The 19,924-nt window shown below is 48.5% G+C and overlaps 1 protein-coding gene across 1 annotated transcript; it reads left to right on the top strand.

The window, feature by feature from the left end:
- Nucleotides 1–519: 519 nt before the first annotated feature.
- On the top strand, nucleotides 520–18,486 carry SRD5A1 (steroid 5 alpha-reductase 1). The gene is made up of 5 exons (XM_075316509.1): nucleotides 520–879; nucleotides 7,030–7,196; nucleotides 9,234–9,335; nucleotides 11,846–11,996; nucleotides 17,735–18,486. Exons 1-5 carry the CDS (start codon nucleotides 593–595, stop codon nucleotides 17,799–17,801), a joined length of 774 nt encoding a protein of 257 aa, XP_075172624.1. The 5' UTR covers nucleotides 520–592; the 3' UTR covers nucleotides 17,802–18,486.
- The last annotated feature ends 1,438 nt before the right edge of the window (nucleotides 18,487–19,924 follow it).

The following is a 19,924-nucleotide window of genomic DNA, read 5'->3' as shown; positions in this document are numbered from 1 at the left end:
TTTGCACATCAGGCAGGACCTACAGCAGGCATGTCTTACAGCAGGCATGTCTTACAGCAGGCATGTCTTACAGCAGGCTGGACCTACATTAGACAAGACCTTTGCACATCAGTCAGGTCCTATAGCAGGCAAACTCTACAGAAGGCAGGCAGATCATACAGCAGGCAGGTCCTACAGCAGGCACACTCTACAGAAAGCAGGCACACTCTACAGAAAGCAGGCAGATGCTACAGCAGGCAAACTCTACAGAAAGCAGGCAGATGCTACAGCAGGCACACCCCACAGCAGGCAGGCGCGGCCAGTTTTATTTTCTGCCTGTGGTGCCCGAAGCGCTGCGCATCTGATGGGCATTATAGGCATACGACATTCGGCACAGAGCCGCCTCTCGTCCGCACACGTGACCGCTATTTAGTTATGAAAGTTAGCATTTGTGGGCATGCGGTCAGTCTCGTGCCTGATTGGCCGGCAACTGACAGCTGGGGCCGCCCACTTCTGTCTAATTGGCCGTTACCTAGCAGCGCGTGTAGGTCGGTGGTGTGGCGGTTGTGGCCAGTTTCGGTAGGGCCAGTAGTGGCGGCAGCTCCCAGGCGACATGGCGCGGGTTTCTGGCTCCCTGGATGAGCAGCGTCTGCTGGAGATCCTGTCAGTCTTCATGGTGCTGATGGGCGCCCTCTCATTCCTTCTGCTCCGGTTTATCCAGGTGCCGTACGGACGCTATTCCAGCTCCACGTTCGGTCCGCCAGTGCCGGTACGTGTGGCCTGGTTCGTCCAGGAGCTGCCGTCCTTCGCTGTGCCGGTGTATCACTTGATTGTCTATACCGAGACGGCCGGAGCGAGCCTGGTTCTACTGGGAGCCTTCATCTGTCACTACGCGCAGCGGTGAGGACTCTGCCCCCGTACTCTCGATCTCAGCGCAGTACTCTGCCCCGTACCCTGCCTCAGGTCTCTGCCCCCCGTACCCTGCCTCAGGTCTCTGCCCCCCCGTACCCTGCCTCAGATCTGTGCCCCCCGTACCCTGCCTCAGGACTCTGCCCCGCACCCTGCCTCAGGTCTCTGCCCCCGTACTCTCGATCTCAGCGCAGTACTCTGCCCCGTACCCTGCCTCTGGTCTCTGCCCCCCGTACCCTGCCTCAGGTCTCTGCCCCCCGTACCCTGCCTCAGATCTGTGCCCCCCGTACCCTGCCTCAGGACTCTGCCCCGCACCCTGCCTCAGGTCTCTGCCCCCCGTACCCTGCCTCAGGTCTCTGCCCCCCGTACCCTGCCTCAGGTCTCTGCCCCCCGTACCCTGCCTCAGGTCTCTGCCCCCCGTACCCTGCCTCAGGTCTCTGCCCCCCGTACCCTGCCTCAGGTCTCTGCCCCCCGTACCCTGCCTCAGGTCTCTGCCCCCCGTACCCTGCCTCAGGTCTCTGCCCCCCGTACCCTGCCTCAGGTCTCTGCCCCCCGTACCCTGCCTCAGGTCTCTGCCCCCCGTACCCTGCCTCAGGTCTCTGCCCCCCGTACCCTGCCTCAGGTCTCTGCCCCCCGTACCCTGCCTCAGGTCTCTGCCCCCCGTACCCTGCCTCAGGTCTCTGCGCCCCGCCCCCTGCCTCGGACCTGTGCCCCGCCCCCTGCCTCGAATTTCAGCCCCTGTTCCCTGGTCCCCGATACCCTGCCTCAGATCTCAGGCCCCTACCCTGCTCCCCCCGATCTCGGGCCCCATACCCTGCTCCCCCCGATCTTGGGCCCCATACCCTGCCCCTGTATACGAGGGGCTGCTGATAAGTCTTTGGCTTTGTGGGCTTTTTTTTGTCTCTTTAGTCACAAATTTACATCACATCAAAGCCTTATGTGTGTAATATATGTTTTAAAAATTTTGTGTTTGTTGCTTATGGCAACAGTGTTCTATGCACGCGGGAAAACAAAATGGCGGAGTCTAATGCGATATTCACCGCAGCTGAGAGCAGAGGAGAAACAAAATTCTTATTTCTGCAAGGAAAGTCCAAGATTTGTCGCAGACTTTGGGGGATCAATGCTCTTCATATTCCACAGTTAACAACTGGGTTGCCATATTTAAAATGGGCCACTTAAGCACCAATGATGAGGAGAGTCCTGGACGATCGAGTGGTTGTTGTTCAAGTGATTGTCGATGCTGTGCACAACCTCATACTGGAGAATCGACAAATTTTAGCTAAAGCAATAGCAGACATCATGGGGATTTCCTGTGAACATTTGGACATGAGGAAGCTATCTGCAAAGTGGGTCCCCAAATGTTTGACAACAGATCAGAGAAGCATGTGAGTGAAAACTTCCCTGGGCCATTTGTCAGCGTTTCCTGACTGATAAGAACGTCCTGGATCGACTGGTCACTCTGGATGACGCCTGGATTTGACCCTGAGAACAAGGGGCAGTCAAAAGAGTGGAGATACAGTTGTTCTTCTCGTCCAAAGAAGTTCAGGGTGGAAAAATCAGCCCCTAAGGTGATGGTGTCGGTGTTCTGGGATAAGGAGGGTGTGCTGCTAGTGGACTACCTTCAAAAGGGTTCCACCATCAATGTAAGGTATTACATTGAACTTTTGGACCAATTGAAGGCAGCTCTGAAGGCCAAAAGGCATGGCAAGCTGTCCAAAGGAATCTTGTTCCTGCAAGACAACTCCTCCACTCACATTGCACAAGTGACCACGGCAAAACTGGCAGAGCTGGGCTTCCAGCTGGTTGACCACCCACCTTATTCAACAGATCTAGCTCCCTGCACCTATCATCTGTTTCCAAACCTGAAGAAACCACTCAAGGGTACCAAATTTCACACCATTTCTGGTGCCATGGCTGCTACGGATGCCTGGTTTGAGGCACAAAAGAAATCCATCTTTTTGCTAGGCTTACAGAACTTGGAATACCGATGTAAGAAGTGTGTTGACATCAGTGGAGAGTATGTGCAATAAATGTAAAGTTTCATCATCAGTATCTCGTTTTTTTTCTGGGTAAACCAAAGACTTATCAGCAGCCCCTCGTACAGCACAAAAGTGACAGCCCTGCTCCACACCCATGTAGACAGTATACCAGAGAGTGGTGCCCTGCGCTGGGGCTCATTCACTCCACCACAAGTCATGTGGTTCACCACCCATTAGGAATGTGCCTTCCATCCGCTCGCAGTGTTTTTGTTGTACTTGGTTGAACCGTGATTTTCAGTGGCATCACTGTCTATGTGCTTTCTTACATTAAACTTTCATTTTTTTACCCAAACTAAGGTCAAGTTCCCACGATGAGTCATTTAATGCTGTGTATTTTCCTTGCACGAAAAACACAACATTTTACAGTTCTAGCAAAGTGGCTGGGATACATAGAAATCTCTTGCCCGTTGTGCTGCTTGTTTACGCACATACACTGATCTGTGGTGTGAGTTTCAGATCCGCAGCATTTCAATTTCTCTTGGGGAGATGCAGAGTTTTACAGTAAGAAAAATAAGTATTTGATCCTGTGCTGATTTTGCAAGCTTTCCCACCTGGCGAAAATGGAGGTGTGTGTAATTTTTATCATAGGTAAAGTTAAACTGTGACAGGTATAATTCTCCCCAAAAAAATTACACATTTCTATAATTTTTAAACTATCACCATATTTTTCACTTTATAAGACGCACCCCAAACTTAGACATAAAAAAAGGTAAAAAAAAGAAAAATGGGGTCCGTCTTATACTCCGGTGTTCTCTTACCGGAGGGGGGCAGCAGTAGTGGTGAAGCGGGGTCACAGGAGGCACAGGTTGTGCTGGCAGGCGCGGCGGGTCAGTGGCAGTGGCGTCCGTGGTTGCAGGCGCGGTGGCGTCCGCGGTGGCAGGAGCCGTGGGGTCCGTGGTGGCGGCAGCAGCCGTGGCGGGTGAGCCGTGCAGCAGGCCGGTGCAGTGAGTGTCCGCGGTCCCGGTTCAGTGGTGGCGGCGGCGACAGCTCAGTGGTGGGAGCGGCGGCGACTGCTCAGTGGTGGCAGCGGCGGCGACTGCTCAGTGGTGGCAGCGGCGGGGACTGCTCAATGGTGGCAGCGGCGGGGACTGCTCAATGGTGGCAGCGGCGGGGTCTGCTCAGTGGTGGCAGCGGCAGGGACTGCTCAGAGGTGGAGCAGATGGATGCAGTGTTTTCCCAGTGTGTCTGCGGTCCCGATTCAAGTAATGGCGCCCGGAGTGAAGCATGCGCAGATGGAGCTCTCATCCAAGAGCTCCACCGGCGCCATCATTTGAAAGTGGGACCGCGGACAACTGGTAACATGCTGCACAGCCGCCCGCCCCGCATGCACAGAGTGGCAGCCAGCAGGCTGCCCTCCCACCCTGCGTACAAGCCGCCGGGTACCTGTGCTTGCGTGCGGTGGCAGCCGGGTACCCATGGCTGTGTGCGGGCGGCAGCCGGGTGCTGTGTGCGGGCGGCACCTGGGTGCCTGTGTGAGGGCGGCAGCCGGCTGCCGCCCGCACGGGCACCCGACTGCCGCTCGCACACAGCACACGGCTGCCGCCCGCACACAGCCATGGGTACCCGGCTGCCGACCCCCACACAGCACCCGGCTGCCGCCCACACACAGCCATGGGTACCCGGCTGCCACCGCATGCAAGCACAGGTACCCGGCCGCTTGCATGCAGCCACAGGCACCCGGCCGCCCGATCGCCTCAGACAGGACCCTCCCAGGTACCGCTTTATAAGACGCACCCCCCATTTTCCTCCCAAATTTTTAGGAGGAAAAGTGCGTCTTATAAAGCGAAAAATACGGTAATTTGTATTTTATTGCATGAAATAAGTATTTGATCACCTACCACCCAGCAAGAATTCTGGCTCTCACAGACCTGTTATATTTTTTCTTTAAGAAGTCCTTCTACTTTCCAATCATTGCCTTTTTATTAATTGCACCTGTTTGAACTCGTTACCTGTATAAAAGACACCCAAAGAGCTGTTTAAGGACACTAGGGACAAAATTGTAGACTTGCACAAACTGAGATGGGCTACAGGGCAATAGGCAAGCAGCTGGTGAGAATGCAACAACTGTTGCCACAATTATTTGAAAATGGAAGTAACTCAAGATCACTGTCAGTCTTACACGGTCTGGGGTTCCATGCAAGATCTCGCCTCGTGGGCTAAGGATGATTCTGAGAAAGGTAAGGAGTCGGCCCAGATCTACACAGGAGGGCCTGGTGAATGACTTGAAGAGAGCTGGGACCACAGTCTCAAAGATTACAGTTAGTAACATATTATGCCGTCATGGATTATAATCCTGCAGGGTCCCCATACTCACACCAACACATGTCCAGGCCAGTTTGAAGTTCACCAATGACCATCTGGATGATCCAGAGGAAGCATGGGAGAAGGTCATGTGGTCAGATGAGACCAAAATAAAACGTTTTGATATCAACTCCATTCGCTGTGTTTAGATGAAGAAGGATGAGTACAACATCAAGAACACCGTCCCAAACATGAAGCATGGGGGTAGAAACATCATCCTTTGGGGCTGCTTTTCTGCAAAGGGGACAGGATGACTGCACCGTATTGAAAGGAGGATGGATGGGGTCATGTATCGCAAGATTTTGGCCAACAACACTCTTTTCTGGGCCTTCGAGCATGACAATGACCAGAAACAGAGAGCCAGGACAAATAAGGAGTGGCTCCATAAGAAACATTTCAAGGTCCTGGAGTGGCCTAGTCAGTCTTCAGACCTGAACCCAATAGAAAATCTTTGGAGGGAGCTGAAACTCAATGTTGCCCAGCAACAGCCCCGAAACTTGAAGGATCTGGAGGAGATCGGAGGAGTGGGATAAAATCCCTGCTGCAGTGTCAGCAAAGGTGGTCAAGAACTACACGAAACGTCTGACCTCTGTAATTGAAAACAAAGTTTTTTGTATCAAATATTCAAATAGGTCTGTTTTTCTATTGTGTCAAATACTTATTTCATGCAATAAAATGCAAATTAATTATTAAAAAATAATACAATGAGATTATCTAGTTTTTTAAATTTTTATTCTATCTGTCACAGTTGAAGTGTACCTACGATAAAAAGTACAGACCTCTCCATTCCTTGTACTGTAGGTGGGAAAACTTACAAACTCGGCAGAGAATCAAATACTTATTTTCCTCACTGTGCAGATTTTTCCAATAGAACCTGCAGATAAAACGCAAATAATTCATACATGACCGTATCAATAAAGGTTTGTCAAAGCCAAATACTAGAAGGTATCAAAAACAAGGCAGCTTTACTTAAAGCATGACAGAGCAAGAGGAGACAAAAAAATCACAGCGTTCAAAATGCGATAAAGAAGTAGTAAAAAAAATCCCAAATGAATTTTTTTTTTTTTGTTTCAATTAGTTTCCCTCCAGTTATCATCAGATTCAGTCTGGCCGATCCACGGGGTCCATGAGTCCGACACTGGCTGCGGCATTTCAGAGTAAATGTAATTTGAAGACGGTCAGCGACAATGGCCCCAATTCATAAAGTCCAGTTTCAAGGGCTGGAGGCAGACCCTCCTCATTCACTAAGGTGCCTTTTAATGATTCTTTAGGGTTGGGTGAGGGACGTGCACCTCCATATGCGCCACACCACAAATTCCACAGCCGTCTGTTCATAAGACGTGGCATAATGAACGTTGCCGATCCTCACACCCATCTCCACTCACTTTGTCAGAGCTGGGCAAAAATCGCAGCAGAAGTATCGAGTTGTACCAAAATTATGCGACTTACTCCAGAATTCTGGCTTAAAGTCTTTGATGAATCAAGCCCGATATGTCTCGGATGCCATTTTCTACTTTGCTCTACTCCGTCTATCTCTGGAGGGCAGATACACATAGAACAGGTAGGTGGTCCTACTGGCACCGCCATGAAGCAGCGAGTGCCTGTGCTTTGTTTGACCAGTTTTCTGCTCCCTAAGTCCCTCACCACTCCAGAATCTTCCAGCATTATTCACACTAGATATCCAGTCACCCATGCGGGTCCCTATTATAGCACAAGTTGGGGGCTGTCAGATTTAGTTGATGCTTTGGATGAAAGACTGTGCTGTGCGTTCATTGATACAGTCTGCTTTGTGTTTTCACAGCACTCTTGTCTTCCCGTTTCTGATCCGTGGGGGGAAGCCTACTCCACTAGCTTCATTTTGTCTTGCGCTGATTTTCTGCTGTTACAATGGATACCTCCAGAGCAGCTATCTGTGCAAGTACGCCTCCCTCCCTCCCGACTGGACACACGAACCCAGGTTTATCATAGGTGAGATATTAATAATTCACAGTCACAACATATTATTCATAAATAGTGATGGGCGCACTCGCAGTTACCCAGGATCGGCGGGTCCAACTGGTTAAAAAAACAAAAACCCTGATACAGTCCTGGAATTGATCCTGGATATCTGGCTGGACGCCAGTCCCCATATAAGTCCATGAGGACCTGAATCAGGCTCTTAAAAATGGTGGTAGAAGAAATGGGGGATTGGAGCAAGCTCTTTATACTTACCAATCTCCACGCGGCTGTAACACTACTTCCGGGGCCGCTTATTGTCCTTCAAGCATATGCACTGCTTCCCCCTCCGCCCACCGGCAGTCCCCGCGTGTATCATCGGTTTAAATCAGACTCATCCCCACCTTATGTGACAGCATGTCTGACTGCAACCAATCAGAGATGCTGTCTGTGTATCTATATTGGTGTAAAAATAAAATTGGCATATGGTCCCCTAATATTATGATACGCAGAACAGATAAAGCATAAGGCTACAGGCTGCAGCCCCCCTGCCGTGTGCTTATCTTGGCTGTGTATCAAAATAAGAGGGACCGCATGTGGCTTCTTTTTAAAAATAAAAAAAAAATGTTTAAATTATTTAAAAAACACAGCATGCGGTTTCCCTTAATTTTGATACCAAGCCATGATAAAGTTGGGAGCTGGTATTCTCAGGCTGGGAAGACCCATGGATATTGCCCCCCTCAGCCTAAAAATAACAGCCTGCAGCGGCCCAGGATTGTCGCAACCATTAGATGAGACAATCCTGGAACTTTACCTGGCTCATCCCGATTACCCTGGTGTGGTGACAATTGGGGTAATAAGGGGTTAATGACAGCTCACGGCTGCCACTAAGCCCTAAATTAGTAATGTGAGGCGTCTATGAGCCCCCCATTACTAAACGATAAGTGAAAAACAATAAACACAAACCGTGAAAAAAATTCTTTGTTTGAAATAAAATACAAAAAAAACCATCCTCTTTCACCCCCTTATTAGCCCACAAAACACCCAGGTCCGACGTAATCCACATGAGGTCTCACGACTCCAGCTCTGCTACATTGCTGAAACACAACACGCAACATGACCGCTTGCTGTGGGCTTCAGGCAGAGACTGAGCCTCAGCGATGAGCGGTAACGTCACTAAGGTTTTTTGCAGTTACAGCTGGAGGTTCCAACGGTCCTCCACCTGTGCCCACAGGTAACCTGACCTCAAGTGACCTCCATAAACTGAGTGACCTTACCTCAGGTGAGGTCACTGAGTACACAGACCTGCATCTCCTAGCAGAAAACTGTGTTTTATTTTTTTTTGCCAAGAGATAAAAGATTTGGCGCTGAAATTTCTATATTATATTCCTGCACCCAATCTATACCTCCTGGCAAAAAAACGGTCGGTGCTTGGGTACTTTTGTACCAGCACGGATCCGCACTTTTACATTCCGAGTCCGCCCATCACTATTCATAAAGCAATGTATATTTCTGTGCTATACTGTATCCAGGGACATTTTTTGTTATCTCTATAGATGTAGTGAGTTATCTATGATCAGCTTGTGCCGCACATAATGACTTGTATAATGTATAAATTTACCTGGGTGGGGATGATTGATTAAATAAAATCATAATCCATTTAATTTAAAGCTGAACGCCACCCAAAACACACCAGTATGACATCATTTATTTTTTCTCCCCCTTATGTCACATTCAGAGGGAAAATAAAAACTCTTCAGCCCTTAACCCTATTCTGCTGCTTTATTCTTGCTAAATACAGCTTTAATATCACTGAGTCCTGGAAGCTGAGAGTTTAGCTTCTGTTTTCCCATGCTGTAGGGGTCCAATAAATTTCATAACAAATGATAATCTTAGCAGGGCCCAATCCGAGACCCTATTGAGAGGAAGGAGGTCGCCATTGGCCGCCTTGCCATTTTTCCAGACAAGATTCGGACAAATGGCACCTAACAAACTGTACTGTAGATGACCTCCTTTTTGAAGGGGTCTCAAACGTATAAAATAACTGCAGTTTTGATCCACTCCTTGCAGGTATGGCGCTCTTTATCTGTGGAATGTTTGTCAATATTCATTCTGACTACATACTAAGGAATCTAAGACGACCTGGTGAGGAGGGGTATAAGATTCCCAGAGGTAAGACGTCATCTACACATCATCCCGATATAGTAACATCAAATCTGCTGTCCTGTGTGCTTTATCAGGAACCCAGAGCTTTCCTGGCCCCTTTTGCACTACGTCACTCGATTGCTGAGATATTGACATTTGTTGCTTTTGGAGTGCAGAATGGGAAATTTCCCCATGCTATTCAATTGGACGCTTTTTCAGAGTCTTCTCCTGGGGCGTGCGCTTTCACCCCTCCCTCCAAACGTTGCCAACTACAGTTCAGCATCATCAGAGACTTCTAGTGTTGTGATTGGTGGCTTCTGGAAAGGAGGGGTGAAAGTACGCGCCCCCAGCGAAGACTCTGAAGAAATGTAAGCAGAGATTTCACATAGTGCGCTCCAAAATCACAAAATGTGAATACAGCGGAGCGATGTGGCCTAAAACGAAAAAGATCAGCAGAATCAGAGGAGCTTTGGGATATTTACAAGGTATTTTTAACTCCTGTTTGGAAAATGACAGGTCCTCTTTAGCACTAAAATGACCCTTAAGGTGGTGTCACACACAGCGACGGTGACAACGTCGTCGCTGCTAAGTCACCATTTTCTGTGACGTAGCAGCGACGTCCCGTCGCTGTCGCTGTGTGTGACATCCAGCAGCGACCTGGCCGCTGCTGTGAGGTTGCCTGTCATTGCTGAATGTCCTGCTTCATTTTTTGGATGTTGCTCTCCCGCTGTGAAGCACACATCGCTGTGTGTGACAGCGAGAGAGCGACGAACTGAAGGGAGCAGGAGCCGGCTTCTGACAGCCTGCGGTAAGCTGTAACCAAGGTAAACATTGGGTAACCAAGCGAAGTGCTTCGCTGGTTACCCGATATTTACCTTAGTTACTAGCGTCCGCCGCTCTCAGGCTGCCAGTGCCAGCTCCCTGCACGAGTAGACAGAGTACACATCGGGTAAATAAGCAAAGGTTTGCTTATTAACCTGATGTGTACTCTGACTAGGAGTGCAGGGAGCCAGCGCTAAGCGGTGTGCGCTGGTAACCAAGGTAAATATCGGGTAACCAGCGAAGGGCTTTGCTTGGTTACCCGATATTTACCTTAGTTACCAAGCGCAGCATCGCTTCCACTGGTCGCTGGTGATATCTGCCTGTTTGACAGCTCACCAGTGACCATGTAACGACGCAGCAGCGATCCTGATAAGGTCAGGTCGTCGTCGTGATCGCTGCTGCGTCGCTATGTGTGACCCTAGCTTTAGTCCAAACTGAATAGAACTAACTAGAAACTAAATGGCTAAACTCAATGGAAAACAACAACCTCCTGTGGTGCGACAGTAATGGCCTTAATTACAGAACAAAAGACGGTGATTATAGGATGTTAGCTAAAATCCTTCTGGTCATTCGACCCGTCTCTGGGTTCCAAAGGTAGAAATGTTAAATGACCCCTCTCTGGGACTTCTAGTGTTAAAAGGGCTGCTGGGATTTGCTGTAAGTTTGCGTATGTAGACATGCCTTTGGTATGTAACTGAGATACTTGATAATGTTATATGCTCAGTCAGTAATGAATTGGCATGCACATGTATTCCAACAGAAATAATTAGGAGGTTTATGAAGAAACACTAGCCATAATAATGTTTACTGAAGATTTTTTTTTTTTACATACTAAACAAAATGTATATAACTTAAAAATATAAATAGCAGGTAGCCCCCTCATAATTTATGTAAATCTTTTTTGCACATGCCCCTTAACTTAAGTTAAAGTTGTTGTCCAGTACCAACCCCTTCTCCATCCCGATATTTCCCCTCCAACAAAACAACAACACCTATACTCACCTCTGGTGACAGCACCATTCCAGCGTTGTCGACACTGCCTATCCTGGGGATCACAGGACATTGTTATGTCACACTGTCCCTGTGGCCAATCGGTGCTGGCTTCACTCCCCTCTCCTTTGAACATAATCAGATATCCGGATGAAGTGAGAGCTGCGGCTGCCCTCTTACTTCCTCCTGATGTCTTCATTTATATAAAGGAGATTCGCCTCATGAATAACGTGACATAACAACGTCACACAATCACCAGGAGATGCAGTGTTGACACTGTTGAAATGGCGCCATCACCGAAGGCGAGTATAGGTGTTGATATTTTGTTAGCGGGGATATAGATATAGAGAAAGGATTGTTCGAATAGTGGACTGTCTCTTTAACACATTCCTAATTCAGGTGCGGAGAATCGGAAAGTTCAGACCTGGAAAAAGGATCAGATTTGTAAAGCAGTTGTCTGCTTCTAACATATTAATGGCCTATGTGTAAGATGGGTCATCAATAGCAGATTGGTGGGGAGTCGTTACTCGGTACCCTCAGCAATTAGCAGTTATCTGATCCAGTAATGGCCAGCTCTAACAATGTATGGAGTCAGAATAGCGCTTGGGCATAGGCATATCCTGAACGAGTGACCATACCCTAAATCCTTATTGCCATATATTATACTTCTGAAATAATAGAACCGTACATATCCATTGCATATATCTGTTCTTATGATATTCCAGGGGGACTTTTTGAGTATGTTTCTGGTGCTAACTTTTTGGGTGAAATTGTGGAGTGGTCCGGATTCGCTATTGCTGGTTGGTCCATCCCTGGAGCAGCTTTTGCCGTCTTCACATTTCTGGTGCTTTTATCTCGAGCTCAGCAGCATCATCAGTAAGTACTTTTCTCTTTTCTCACTTTAAAGGAATTGCAGTTATCATAAGGAGCTATGGCCGTATAAAATATATTATGTAGCACTGTTACCCTTATAGTTGCCGAGACCAGAATGTTAAGGTTAGGTCACAAGATGAAGAACTTATTAAGCATTTGGTAACAAGGTGATCTTCTGGCCCTGTGTAAGGGGGGGACACTCCAGGTGACAGGAAGAAAGATCAAAGGCTGTTGCAGTCATCTCTTCTCTAAATCCTCCATTCCCCCAATGGAACAACTTTTTTTTTTCTTGTAGTCATTTCCTCCCCTATTAAATTTTTTTTTTCTGATTGTAAGGTAATACAGAATCTTTCAACAGTTATTTGCTACCCCATCTAAGAACAGCATGATACTGGGGCTGAGACCCTAATTCCAGTGGTGTATCACCTACTGGTTTGCTTGCTGCAGTTATAATGAAATCACAGTTTTATCTGCTGCAGATATTCCTGTCCTACGATTGCCGAGTTCTGTATAACCCTGCCCACACCATAGATTGGCAGCTTTCTCTGTACACTGTGCCCAGGCAGAAAGCTGCCAATCAGTGATTGGGGCAGTTATACAGATCTCATGAATATGGAGGACTAAAGAGCAGCAGATTTACTAGGCCTCTAGTGATAACATGCCACTAAACAGTGAGTTTGTCAAAACTACAGCAATCAGCCCAGTAAGTGACACATCGCTGGAATTAGGGTCTCCGTCTCTACATTATGCTGCTCTCAGACTAGGTGGAAGAAACCTGTTGACCGTTTTATTTTAAGGGAGATAATTAATTCTACTAAGAGAGTAAAGGGGGCTTTACACGCTACGACATCGCTAATGCGAACTCGTTGGGGTCACGGAATTTGTGACGCACATCCGGCCGCATTAGCAATGACTTTGCGAGTGACACCTATGAGCGATTTTGCATTGTTGCAAAAACGTGCAAAATCGCTCATCGGTGACATGGGGGTCCATTCTCAAAAATCGTTACTGCAGCAGTAACGAGGTTGTTCCTCGTTCCTGCGGCAGCACACATCGCTCCGTGTGACACCACAGGAACGAGGAAGCTCTCCTTACCTGCCTCCCGGCCACAATGCGGAAGGAAGGAGGTGGGCGGGATGTTACGTCCCGCTCAGCTCCGCCCCTCCGCTGCTATTGGGCGGCGGTTCAGTGACGCTTCAGTGACGTCGCTGTGACGCCGCACGGACCGCCCCCTTAGAAAGGAGGCGGTTCGCCGGTCACAGCGACGTCGCCGGGCAGGTAAGTATGTGTGACGGGTCTGGGCGATGTTGTGCGGCACGGGCAGCGATTTGCCTGTGTCGCGCAACAGATGGGGGCGGGTACCCACACTAGCGATATCGGGACCGATATAATAATATAATAATAATCTTTATTTCTATAGCGCCAACATATTCCGCAGCGCTTTACAATTCAGATATCGCAGTGTATAAAGCCCACTTTAGTAAACCAGTAGTGTCTCATGTGATCACCACCTGAATCTAGGCCATTTGTTGAGTGCATAACTTGCATATTTTAGCCAAAAAATATGATTTTTGTGCAATCTCTACAAAGTGTGTAAAGAGACATTTGCACTTTTTGCAAGATGTGTTCTTCAAAAAATGTATGGGTGACAAGTTATAAAGTGATGTTTCTAGTCTCATATAAGAATTTAGGCTTTAGTTACATGTGTCAAGTGTGAAAATTGTCCAAGTTACAAAAGGGTTAAAGCTGGTTGAGTACAGAGAAATGTGGTTTAATCTCCCCACTTATGACAACTGGTAATTCACCCACTTCTTAGCTCCCAACCTGTGATTTAGTAGTTTCTACCACTGTTATACCTTCATGCAAGAATTGGTGCAGGGGGAAGATCATCGCTGCTACGTGCACACTCAGCTGTGCTGCAAATATGGAAATATACACCCACAGCCCTTACGCACACAGCCCTGCTATGCACACGCACAGCCCTTCTATGCACAGCTCTGCTATGCACAGCTCTTCTATGCACTCACACAGCTCTTCTATGCACTCACACAGCTCTTCTATGCACACGCACAGCTCTTCTATGCACACGCACAGCTCTTCTATGCACACGCACAGCTCTTCTATGCACACGCACAGCTCTTCTATGCACACGCACAGCTCTTCTATGCACACGCACAGCTCTTCTATGCACACACACAGCTCTTCTATGCACTCACACAGCTCTTCTATGCACTCACACAGCTCTTCTATGCACACGCACAGCTCTTCTATGCACACACACAGCTCTTCTATGCACACGCACAGCTCTTCTATGCACACACACAGCTCTTCTATGCACACGCACAGCTCTTCTATGCACACACACAGCTCTTCTATGCACACGCACAGCTCTTCTATGCACACACACAGCTCTTCTATGCACACGCACAGCTCTTCTATGCACACGCACAGCTCTTCTATGCACACGCACAGCCCTGCTATGCACACGCACAGCTCTTCTATGCACACACACAGCTCTTCTATGCACACGCACAGCTCTTCTATGCACACGCACAGCTCTTCTATGCACACGCACAGCTCTTCTATGCACACGCACAGCTCTTCTATGCACACGCACAGCTCTTCTATGCACACGCACAGCTCTTCTATGCACACGCACAGCTCTTCTATGCACACACACAGCTCTTCTATGCACACACAGCTCTTCTATGCACACACACAGCTCTTCTATGCACACGCACAGCTCTTCTATGCACACGTACAGCTCTTCTATGCACACGCACAGCTCTTCTATGCACAGCTCTGCTATGTACATGCACAGCTCTGCTATGCACGCGCACAGCTCTGCTATGCACGCGCACAGCTCTGCTATGCACGCGCACAGCTCTGCTATGCACAGCTCTGCTATGCACAGCTCTGCTATGTACATGCACAGCTCTGCTATGTACATGCACAGCTCTGCTATGCACGCGCACAGCTCTGCTATGCACAGCTTTGCTATGCACACGTACAGCTCTTCTATGCACAGCTCTGCTATGTACATGCACAGCTCTGCTATGTACATGCACAGCTCTTCTATGCACAGCTCTGCTATGCACACGCACAACTTTGCTGAATATATACATACACAGTTCTGCTATACAAACACTCGGCTCTGCTACATATACATACGTACACACACTACTCTACTACATATACATACGTACACCCATAACTCTGCTACATATACATACGTACACATACCTCTTTTTATATATATATATATATATATATATATATATATATATATAATATTATATACTGTGTGTGTATATGTATGTGTATATATATTATATATACAAACACACTGCTCTGATATATACATATACATGCATAGCCACATTTCTACTACCAGTGCAGCAAATAACAGCTAATGGATGGGGGTGTCAAGTGTTGGCTCCCCACCAATGGATACATATATACACACACTATAAGACACACAGACTTTTTAGTAAGACTTTCTTACTAAAAGCAGAGTGTAAAATAGAAGAGAACACGAGTTTTTATAGTGCAAAAACATATAACATCTCTTTATTGAACACAGGTGGGGGGAATCCAAAGGGTCATTAAAAACATATAAAAACATATATGGCGGTCATCCCTTACATTAGGGCATGGTACATGAAATCAACTGTCAGTACAGAAGGCATGTAAGCAGCACGTACTAAATGGTGCAGGAAAGACACATAGGTAATAAATCAACAGGCCACAATAAAAACCAGCATATTGTCAAGCAGAATTAATAAAGCATTCCTGCAAATGGTACAATGCCACAGAGTGTCTCTATATATCATATAAACAGTTTAGTTTGTACAAAAAACACCCTGAATAGATAGATCACCAGGAGCGCTTTCTGATCATACTGCCGACACGGCACTAACAAGGTATAGTTGTGGCTATGATATATTTAAAGAGTACAAACAGAACCTGCATACATAAAGCACAAATGCTGCCAAAGCCCATTACCAATGTAACCACATATGGAGGGAGGATCCGCCAGTTTCTGTAGCCTCGGAAGACCTACGTACGTTTCGATGTTGGATATATTAAATCTTCGTCAGGGAGGAGGCATGAGGTCACCTCATGCCTCCTCCCTGACGAAGATTTAATATATCCAACATCGAAACGTACGTAGGTCTTCCGAGGCTACAGAAACTGGCGGATCCTCCCTCCATATGTGGTTACATTGGTAATGGGCTTTGGCAGCATTTGTGCTTTATGTATGCAGGTTCTGTTTGTACTCTTTAAATATATCATAGCCACAACTATACCTTGTTAGTGCCGTGTCGGCAGTATGATCAGAAAGCGCTCCTGGTGATCTATCTATTCAGGGTGTTTTTTGTACAAACTAAACTGTTTATATGATATATAGAGACACTCTGTGGCATTGTACCATTTGCAGGAATGCTTTATTAATTCTGCTTGACAATATGCTGGTTTTTATTGTGGCCTGTTGATTTATTACCTATGTGTCTTTCCTGCACCATTTAGTACGTGCTGCTTACATGCCTTCTGTACTGACAGTTGATTTCATGTACCATGCCCTAATGTAAGGGATGACCGCCATATATGTTTTTATATGTTTTTAATGACCCTTTGGATTCCCCCCACCTGTGTTCAATAAAGAGATGTTATATGTTTTTGCACTATAAAAACTCGTGTTCTCTTCTATTTTGCTTAGTTGATGAGTTTGTGCTCCTCGGGCTGGACTCCAGAAAATTCTGGGTCCACCCCTACTTTTGTGATGGTTTTTTGGAGTATTTTTCCTTTAATCATTTCCTAAAAGCAGAGTGTTTATAGTCCACAAAATCTTCTATACATACATACATAAATATATACTGTATATACTTCAGTGCAGGTGAGAAGCGAAACTAAACACAACACCTTATTTTGTTGGCCGAAGCCATCGATTTTGGTGGCACTGGTACATCATCCAATGTGTATGGGATTCCTCATGTTGAATTTCAATACCTGATCCATTTGTTCCAAGGGGAAATAATCCACCACAAGAGGTGGCTGGCCTCTTACTCCTTTGTCCCCGCAGATAACTCTAGCATTCATTAATGTGTATGGGAAGAGCTGGCTGTCATCCTAAGAAGTGTTTAGCCAACAAGTAAAGTGTATTTTTGCCTAATACCAATCAGTTTTGGCATTGTCTTTAAGGGTATTCCTCCAGTTGAAAGTTATTGCCTATCAGTATGAATGGGGATAACCCGATCGTTGGGGGTTAATTCAGCGTTCAGTCTGAAGTATAGATCCACATGTGCGACCTCCACTCCATTCAATGTCATATGACTGCTGGAAGAAGCCAAGTGCTATAGCTGGGTTTTTCTGACAGTCCCATAGACAATGACTGAAGCAGAGACTGAGCATGTGCATCTGTCCCATTTAGACGGAGCTGTACAGATTGCAGTTTTTGGGATCGTTGTTGTTGCATTCTCAGCTATCAGTAAGTTATCCCGTATCCTTTGAATACAGGATACTTTTAGCTGTGGGAATACCCCTGTAACTTGGTGGGATTGTCATAAAATGTTTTGTACTATATTGCATTTTTTCTATGATTAACTCATCATTTTTCGATAGGCTAACTTTCCCTTTTACAATGAATAGAAAAGTGATAGGCATGTTCCATTAAAATCCGGGACTCTAGATTAGGTGATATCCATTAATATTATCACTGTAACTTTTCCCTATTTTTCTAGATGGTACATTGAGAAATTTGAAGACTATCCAAAAGGCAGGAAAATCCTCATCCCGTTTACATATTAAGTTCTATAGGGAATGAATTAAGACCGAAGTGCCTGCTCATCATCTCCTCACTGGTGCTGCTCTCTACGTATATCGTATATCTATGGAGCCTTAGTGGAATCTTCCATGTTTTGGTTAAGAAAGTTTGACAGTTTTAAAGTAGCACTTCAGTGAAAAGTGTTATTTCTCGTTCCCTTGTAGTATTTATTGTGTACAAATAAAGTTACCAATCCCCAAATTCTGCGGTTCTAAGCACCAATCCTCATCTGCACCATGTGACCCGCTGTGTGACTACCTGCAGCACGCAGAGCATTGGTTGTGGACCGGAAGTCACTTTGTCTGCACACTCCTATGAGAGCCTGCAGGTGAGTGCCATAGTACTGCATAGGGAAAATGCCTACTGTACCACACAGAATGGCTCTGCCATCCAAATGCCCACAGTGCTGGTCACACGCTGCTGATGAGGACCTAATATCGGGGTGAATGTGGCAATTGTACACATTTTACACAATAAACATTATGAGCAAAGCGTTAGAACTTTTCACTGGAGGGCCCCTTTAAGTCTATAGGCATTGTTTTTAAATATAACCTGTTTTTATGATATTCTGAGGGCTTGAAATGTTCTACCTCATTTTATTGTTGTAATATATTGTATTGTTTACCTTCTCAGGAATGTTAAAAAATAAATGTTTTTATCAGCAAGTTATCCACAAGTGTGTCATTTTCATTCACTCCGTATTGCTGATTTGCTTGTTAAAAAGGATCTAGGATTAAAGGGTTATTCACAAACACTCAAGTTATCTTTTATTCTTTGAATAGGTGACATCTGCTGATTGCTGGGGCCCATGGCCGGCTTTAGGCATGTGCGACTTGTGCGGTCGCACAGGGCACCGACGGCCATGCTTCAGGGGGGGCGCCGCAGAGAGGTAAGAAGTTAATTTCCTGCCTCTCTGTGCGGGCGGACGGCCGCCTGTCTCTGCGGGCGGACAACTGCCTCTCTGTGCGGGCGGCCCACCGCCTCACTGTGCGGGCGGCCGGCCGCCTCACTGTGCGGGCGGCCGGCCGCCTCACTGTGCGGGCGGCCGGCCGCCTCACTGTGCGGGCGGCCGGCCGCCTCACTGTGCGGGCGGCCGGCCGCCTCACTGTGCGGGCGGCCGGCCGCCTCACTGTGCGGGCGGCCGGCCGCCTCTCTGTGCAGGCGGCCCTCCGCCTCTCTGTGCCGACGGATGGCCGCCTCTCTGTGCCGGCGGATGGCCGCCTCTCTGTGCGAGCGGCCGGCCGCCTCTCTGTGCGGGCGGCCGGCCGCCTCTCTGTGCGGGCCGCCGCCTGTCTCTGCGGGCAGCCGGCCGCCTCTCTGTGCGGGCGGACGGCCGCCTCTCTGTGCGGGCGGACGGCCGCCTCTCTGCGGGCGGACGGCCGCCTCTCTGTGCGGGCCGCCGCTTGTCTCTGCGGGCGGCCGGCCGCCTGTCTCTGCGGCCGGCCGCCTGTCTCTGCGGGCGGACGGCCGCCTCTCTGTGCGGTCGGCCGGCCGCCTCACTGTGCGGGTGGCCGGCCGCCTGTCTCTGCGGCCGGACGGCCGCCTCTCTGTGCGGGCGGACGGCCGCCTCACTGTGGCTGCCTGCGTCTCCGTGCTGGAGGCCCGCCGGCTGCCTGCCTCTCCGTGCTGGAGGCCCGCCGGCTGCCTGCCACTCCGTGCTGGAGGCCCGCCGGCTGCCTGCCTCTCCGTGCTGGAGGCTCGCCGGCTGCCTGCCTCTCCGTCCTGGAGGCCCGCCGGCTGCCTGTCTCTCCGTCCTGGAGGCCCGCCGGCTGCCTGTCTCTCCGTCCTGGAGGCCCCCAGGCTGCCTGCCTCTCCGTGCTGGAGGCCCCCAGGCTGCCTGCCTCTCCGTGCTGGAGGCCCCCAGGCTGCCTGCCTCTCCGTGCTGGAGGCCCCCAGGCTGCCTGCCTCTCCGTGCTGGAGGCCCCCAGGCTGCCTGCCTCTCCGTGCTGGAGGCCCCCAGGCTGCCTGCCTCTCCGTGCTGGAGGCCCCCAGGCTGCCTGCCTCTCCGTGCTGGAGGCCCACCGGCTGGATATCTGTCTGTGTGGGGGCTCCTGCTGCATGTAGGAGGCTGTGTGGGGGCTCCTGCTGCGTGTAGGAGGCTGTGTGG

The sequence above is a fragment of the Anomaloglossus baeobatrachus genome, chromosome 6, assembly GCF_048569485.1.
Source record: "Anomaloglossus baeobatrachus isolate aAnoBae1 chromosome 6, aAnoBae1.hap1, whole genome shotgun sequence".
NCBI classification, from domain to species: Eukaryota; Metazoa; Chordata; class Amphibia; order Anura; family Aromobatidae; genus Anomaloglossus; species Anomaloglossus baeobatrachus.
The sequence above is the reverse complement of the archived record's forward strand: the minus strand, read 5'-3'. Positions and strand labels throughout refer to the sequence as shown.